A 7,746-nucleotide genomic window follows, 5' to 3' on the forward strand; every position below is an offset into this window, starting at 1 on the left:
AATGGTGATATTAAGGAGGAGATCTATATGCATCAACCACCTAGTTTTGTGGTTGAGGGGGAGTTGGTATGCAGATTGAAGAATTCACTATAAGGCTAAAACAGTCTCCTCGAACTTGGTTTGACAAATTTAGCCAAGCTATGTTGCGGTTTGGATTCCATAGATGCTCCATTGATCATTTTAGTATTTGTCAAAAACACCTCGAAGGGAAGTGTATTATTGGCAGTTTATGTAGATGATATTGTTTTAACTGGAAGCGATGCGAAAGGAATATAATAAGTCAAAGAGAATATATACAAGGAATTCAAAAAAAGACCTTAGACTTCTAAAATATTTTTTGGGTATTGAGGTCTTTCAGTCAAAACATGGGATTATCTTATCTTAGAGGAAATTTGTTCTTGATTTTCTAGAAGACACAAGGATGATGGGATGTCGACTGACAAATATTCTTATGGATGCTAAAACCAAGTTGTGTGCAAGCTCCGGGAAAGATGTGGATGTAAAACCAGATATAGCATATGTCGTAAGTGTGATTAGTCAGTACATGCATAAACCACAAGTTGTTCATTGGCAAGCTGTTGAGAGAATCCTTTGATTCTTACAAGGAGCTCCCAACAAGAGACTTCTAACATTAAAAGATTTACGGATGTTGATTGGGCTGGATAACCTGATGACAGGAAGTCCACCTCTAGGTATTGCACCTTAGTTGGAGGGAACTAGGTTACATGGAGGAGTAAAAAATAGAATGTGGTTGCTAAATCCAGTGTTGAAACAAAATACAGGGCTATGGCCCATGCAATCAGTGAGCTTCTATTGATCAAATGTCTCCTCACTAAATTAGGCTTCCACAAAAATACTTTTATGGAACTCTATTGTGACAACGAGGTAGCCATCCACAATACTTCAAATTCAGTCTTCCACGAGAGAATAAAACATATTGAGGTAGATTGCCATTTCATACGAAAAAAATTTCAAGTTGGCATTATATCTCTCAAATATGTTTCATCTCAAGGACAAATAACAAATATACTTATGAAGTGGGTCACATCCAAGATACTGACCACTATATGCAACTAGTTGGGTATCGACGATGTTTTCTCCCCCTAGCTTGTGGGGGTAGTGTTGAAGACATCTCAAATGGGCATTAAGGTAAATAGCTTTCCCACATCAAAGATATGGCAAAGGGTGTAAATTAGTGTCATTCTCATAAGGATGGCATAAGGGTGTAATTAGAGAAGATGATGTATATCTACTTATGTTTTTTTCTTTTTGAGAGCTTGTAACCTTAAAGGCAATGTAGTCTTTGTCACCTTCTTTTATTAATTAAAAATAGAGACACAAGGCAAATGGTAGATCATTAAGTCTTCCCAATTCTCTCTCGTATTTGTACTTACAGTTTTTTCTCAAACCCTCTCTCTCTCTCTCCGTCTCCTTATTCACCCTCTCACCTTTCTCTTATCTTCCTTATTCCTATTCTTGTCTTCTTCTCTTCTTATTCCTTCTCTCCTCCCTTAGCCTATTGACCAAGTACCTTATCATGGGATCCTAAATCTAACATTTATAGTTTCTTAATGTAAATGTAATACGTTTGAAGTCTATTATTTCTTTTGAATAGAATTATCATATCTTTTTATTACTTTATATTGTATACATATGCAAGGGTGCATATGCCTTTGAATTTTGTATGTTAAGTATATGTGCAAGGGTGTATTTGTTTTTGAATATTGTATATTATGTATATGTGCAAGAGTGTATATAATATCAAGTGCTTAAATGTAGTTTGGGAATATTTAATTATATATACACTATTTAAAATTATGCACATTTTTACATGTAGGTTGAAATCGATTCTAGCTCGAGTTCAAGCTTATATTCATTTAAAATTCTTGAGTTTAAGTTTGAGTTTAATTTAAGCGTCGAAGTTGAACTCGAGCTTCAGGTGTTCATAGTTATGCTAAACTCAAACTTGCATAAGTTCAAACTTGGCTCGAAATGAACAACCAAATCCTTGGTTACATCCGGCATGGCATTCCAAAATTCTCCAAAGGTCTCTTTCCGAACTTATTCTATACTTGCTGGAATCAAATCAAACACGATTCTAGAGTAGCATATAAACATTCCCCACAAATCCCAACTAATTAAGTTTAGCATCAAGAAATGGAACTGCCGAAAGTTGTTGTGACGTGAGAAGCGGAAGAATTAAGGATGAATTGCTTAAATTTTAGAAAGGATGCCCCCATTATTGAGATCATCATCTTCCTTCAATTCAAATTCAATTCTCTTTAATGGGTTAGATTTATGAGCCTTCCACATCAATCATCTGCGGAATTATTGTCCACCCTATTTTAAGCTGTATCGAAATTGAGAAGTCCTCAAAGTCGTGGCTTGCGTAGACACCAATCTTCTTCAGAAGTGATGACCTCCACGATCTCGTCTTCTCTCTTAAACTCCGTCTCCTTTTTGTCATAAAGTCTTGTGCTCAGAAAACCGTTACTGTCTTTTTCAAGACACTCTGTCTGATTTCTCTTTCTGGAAGGACAAAGAAGGGCAAAGCTCTTCGTTTCTTGTTCAAAGAGTGAAAAGACAAAAACTATTTCTGTCTTGCCTCCGTCCTTCTTGGCTACTATGGGGGAATTTGCGGCGTTCAGAGTACCTTTTGTTTGGAAGTCTCGTGGGTTTGCTGTGGAACTTTGTGAATATCTTGCTTTCTCTTATTGATGACGAGTTAGCTTTATTTTGAACTCAGTGCGAGGCAGTCAAAAAACTCTGAAAACTAGAAAACTGTGACTAGTCTCATTTATTTTCTCGTATCCGTCTTCTAGGCTGGGACTCTGATCTTTGAGTCTTTCTTAAGGAAGTTTCCTTCGTGGGTTTCTGTGATTTTCAAAACTTTCTTTCTGAGAGAGGCCTTTCGGAAGGTTTCCTGGTTTTGCCTCTTCTCTGTTCTTTCCTCCCTTTAACTGCCTTTTCCTTACGCTCAACAATTTGCAACCACTCGGTGCTCTTCTTGAGTCCTATCCTTCTCCTTTCCCTGTTGAACACTTAGCTTGCTGGGTTTTGAAATTCATAATTTTGTGATGTCTATGGCCATTGGAGCTGTCTCTAGTTCCAAAACAATGGGATTTGTTGCAAGAGAACAGAGACCCGAAGAAGACAATGGAGCTTCGTATGGCGCAACTGCGGAAGTACTGGGTGATGAGCCAGAAATGTACGTTGGACAAATGAGTGAGGTCTCTTGTTATGCAACTGAGGAGGAAGAAGATGAGGAAGGAGAAAACAGTAAAAATTTTGTTTTGGGGCCTCAGTTCACTCTGAAAGAACAGATAGAAAAAGACAATGTAACCTCCTTTACATTTTGCTTTTTTTCCCAGAAATTCTAAATACTCTTCTCTGTTTCTAATGATGCTTGATGCTTCAGGAAGATGAGAGCCTGAGAAGGTGGAAGGAGCAGCTTTTAGGGACTGTTGATTTGAAACGGATTGGAGGTACGCGAATTCTTTTTACTTCTTTTGTTGTTTTCTTACGTCTCATTATTTGGATTTCTCTTGGGTATGTTGTTAATCTCAAGATTTCAAATTTCTATCTTGTTCTGCTTTGGCTCTCAAATGCTTTGCCATGATGTATTTGGTTGTCGTTGTTCTTGTTTCGTTGACTTGCTCTAAAAAAATAAAAATAAAAAGAAGAAGAAAAAGAAGTTTTGAAGAGGGAAACTGTCCTTTTTTATTTCACCATTATTTTCTTTATCTTCAAATAGATCCAAGCATTATCTGCTTTTGCTGATTCAATTTACAGGGATTGGGTACTGTTGGTCCTCATTAAATTATCTTTATCTTTAATATTGCTCTTCTTCTATCCTCTCTTTTCCAGAGCATGACAGTTTTTACCTCTTGGCCATGCTATTCCTTTTCTTTTGTTATCCACCATGAACTTCAGTGATTTTAAATGTCTCCTGTGCTGGTCGTCCTCCTTTTACCCAACTGTTCTAACATCTCAATCTTTCGAATTGGGCCCCGTTTGCATTTTAAGAATACAAAGCTCAGTCACCTTTTCGACATTTTGCAGGGACTCTAGAGGCAGAAGTAAAGATTCTTGACATTTCCATTCTGTCACCTTCTAGACCAGAGCTTCCTCTTCCCATTCCTGTGGCTCCAAATGTTAAGGGCTTGTGGTTTACTCTAAAAGAAGGCAGCCGTTACAAGCTAAAACTAACTTTCTGCGTCAGTAACAACATTGTCTCGGGCCTCAAATACTCCAACACAGTCTGGAAAACTGGTGTTAAGGGTAACAAAATAGATGACTCTTCCTTGCAGCTTTTTCTATTGTTTTTGTAGTTCATTGATCTCTCTCAGAATTCATAGATCTCTGTTCTGAATAGTCTGTTTGAAATGGGTTTGATTGTTGCAGTTGACAGCAAAAAAGAGATGCTGGGGACTTTCAGTCCACAACTAGAGGCTTATGTGCATGAGCTTCCTGAGGAGGTCACCCCTTGTGGCTTTTTTGCCAGAGGATCATATTCGGCAAGAACAAAGGTAAATATTTTCAGCTTCATGAAAAGATAATGTAAAAAGCACAGAAATATTTTATTGTTTTATACTGTCTGTATATAGCTGGGTTTCAGTTAAATAGGCTTGTAAGTTTCGTTTTAAAAATTTATTCAAGCTTTCATATCTGGGTTTTCTTTACCCAGTTTAGTTGAATTTCAAGAAATGATGTTAACTTATATCTCTGTTCGTAGTTCCTTGATGATGATAACAAGTGCTACTTGGAAGTCAACTATACATTCGCTATTCGGAAAGAATGGGCTACGGACAGCTGAAATTTCTTAATCCATTAAAGCAGGCGAGTAGTCGATGGAACCACGATCTATTTCAGAGGCACAGTAGAATAAGGAACACATGATAATTCCATCTGGGCAGATTTAGACAACTTGGGAAGACATATAATCTTTGGGTTTCCTTCAAATATCAGATCCCGTAGCTGTATTTGTTTTCATAATTTGTAACAAATGTCTGTTCATCTGTTCTAGTGCGAAAGCCAAAGTTTGGCCAATGGATTTGGATTTGGTCCTCAAATCTGTTTTCTTTGTTGAAATATTATGCCACAATGAACCCGACCCCTCTTAACCATGACTCCTCTCTCTTCTTCTCTCCCAACTCTTCTTCTTATTTCTCTACTTTTCTTTTGTACTTGGTCAACTCATAAACTTATGGAGCAAGACCCTATGGTTTCTAGGGCCTGTGCTCTTTTAATGAAGCAAGAGGATGTGTATATCACCAAAGGAAGAGACACACTCGGTCAGATAATTGGCATTCTTCCATCTTTGTCTTACTTGTTTCATGTTTAAATCATTTCCAAGATCTTTCTTGTTTTCGGCATGAATTTTCATTTTTAACCAAACTTTTTCTACTTGGGATATTCCTACCCAGATTTTTTCCTTATGAAGCTTGTGTTAGGAATTAGACGTACTAATTCTAAACTAACGAGAATAATAATAATAAATACAAAAAAAAAAAAAAACAAGCACGAAAATATAACAAGATTTATACAGGTTCGCCTCAAGGGGAGATTGTCCTGTTTATCACCGCTGCAGTAATCCACTATAAAGATAAAATAATTTACAATAGAAATTACACACACTTAAAGGTATTTTTCTTTAACCTCTCTCGGGCCACAACTCAAGATTCTTCTCCGATAATAAACCATAATAGTAGCACTCCAAATATAAAGAGAAAAATAGGGCAACCACAATAAGAGAATACGAATTCAAAAAATCCTCTAGTTACTCGTTAATCCATTCAAAACTTTGCCTTGTGTTTTTTATTGTTTTCAATTGTCAAAGATGGGTCCGGGTCCTTTTGATCCTTTTTTATTGCCTCCCATGATCATCCAATCCTGGTGTCAGGTTTGAGGGAATAACAACAGTTTGGTCATGTTTCTATTTTGAGTTTCTAAGTTTAGAAACTCTTGAGATCTCAACAAATCGTTGTTGAACAAGGACGCTTCTCCCATGTTGTTTCCAGAGTCTCCTACCAGTCTTTAAACTTAGAATTCTGGAGTTGTTCTTTGAATAGAATAGTAACTAAAAATTATATCCCGAGTGTTATGAAAAACAACGATGATAAAGTGAAATGTAAACACGCACGACACAAAATTTTACTTGGTTCGGCAAATTGCCTATGTCCACGGGAGCTACAAAAGATTTTATAAATCAATTGAGGAATCACAATACAATATAGTCTCTTTCTCACAGTAGAAACACAACTATTTGTCGTTACAGCAAGCCCTATATCTCACGACGGCGTCACAACTTCACACGATGGTGAGGAGCAACAACATCGTCTTCACTGCTCGGTCAAGTCCAGAGCTTCTCTTCTGGCAACAGCGCAGAGTCCCGACCTGCCTCTTTCGGCCACGGCGATAGCAACGACGTCGTCCTTCTCGAGCTTCTCTGTCTGCCGAGAGCTCCTTTGTTTCTCTCTCTATTTTTCGCACACTCCCTTCCGTGTCCCGAGGGTTTTTATTTCGGCAATAGAGCAGCAGTTCTCCTTCCAAGAGACTCTGTTAGCACACCGTCTCTATTTCGGCAACAGAGTCAAAGTCCTCCCACTGAGAGACTCTGTTCGCACACAGTCTCTATTTCGGCAACAGAGTCGTGTGGAATGGGACAGGCTCCATAGTACTCAACAACTCTCCCACTTGGAGACTGGTTCACCCATTGTATCGCCCCCTTCCTCAAACATGATATCCTCCACACCTGCAACTCATTGCCCCTGTCTTCATGCTAGAAGACTAACTGAAGTTGCGCACAACTTCAGTTTCTCAAGTGTTACACCATTTGTTAACATATCAGCAGGGTTCTTACTTCTACAAATTTTCTCAAGTACCAACTATCCGTCATCTAACAATTATCGTATAAAATGATACCTGATCTGAAAGTGCTTAGTCTTGGAATGAAATAATGGGTTCTTGGCAAGGAATATGACACTCTGTCTATCACTATAGGGAGTGCCCTTCTGATTCTTTTTGCCCAATTCCTCCAAGAAGCCCTACAGCCAAATCATCTCCTCTGCAGCTTCTTATAGTGCAATGTACTCAACATCTGTGGTAGACAAAAAAATTGTTTTCTGTAGATTTGAACCCCATGAAACTGTAGTAGACCCAGAGTATAAACAAACCCTGTGGTACCTTTTCTGCTATCAATATCTCCAACTAGATCAGTATCAACATAGCCCCTTACCTCTAAGCTCTCTCCTAAGAAACACAAGCACGTCTCTGAGGAGCCTTTTAAGTACCTCAAAATCCACTTCACAACTTCCCAATGTTGTTTTCCTGGGTTACTCATGTATCTACTCACAACTCCCACTGCATGAGCAATATCCAGTCTAGTGCAAACCATAGCATACATAAGTGAACCAATGGCTGAGGCATAAGGAACCTTACTCATGTAATCTAGTTCCTCCTTTGACTTGGGTGACTGATCTTTGCTGAGTCTGAAGTGACTGCACAAGGGTGTGCCATCTGGTTTGGCCTTATCCATATTGAACCTCCTAAGTACATTTTTCACATACTCAGCCTGCGAGAGTCTCAACATACCTTTGACTCTGTCTCTGAAAATTCTCATACCAAGGATTTGCTTCACAGCTCCCAAATCCGTCATTGCAAAGTGCTCTGACATCTGCTTCTTCAGATTATTGATCTCATCAATACTAGACCTGCAATAAGCATGTCATCCACATACATAAATAG

At 38.3% G+C, this 7,746-nt stretch overlaps 1 protein-coding gene across 1 annotated transcript; it reads left to right on the plus strand.

Moving 5' to 3' along the window:
* Nucleotides 1-2,634: 2,634 nt before the first annotated feature.
* Nucleotides 2,635-5,154, plus strand: LOC137966048 (rho GDP-dissociation inhibitor 1-like). Its single transcript, XM_068812506.1, has 5 exons — nt 2,635-3,338; nt 3,419-3,485; nt 4,063-4,281; nt 4,405-4,529; nt 4,736-5,154. Exons 1-5 carry the CDS (start codon nt 3,078-3,080, stop codon nt 4,814-4,816), a joined length of 753 nt encoding a protein of 250 aa, XP_068668607.1. The 5' UTR covers nt 2,635-3,077; the 3' UTR covers nt 4,817-5,154.
* The last annotated feature ends 2,592 nt before the right edge of the window (nt 5,155-7,746 follow it).

The sequence above is a fragment of the Aristolochia californica genome, unplaced genomic scaffold (assembly GCF_029961685.1).
Source record: "Aristolochia californica isolate CCGP_79_NKW_82.1479 unplaced genomic scaffold, dmAriCali1.0.hap1 SCAF_5, whole genome shotgun sequence".
Lineage (NCBI taxonomy): Eukaryota > Viridiplantae > Streptophyta > Magnoliopsida > Piperales > Aristolochiaceae > Aristolochia > Aristolochia californica.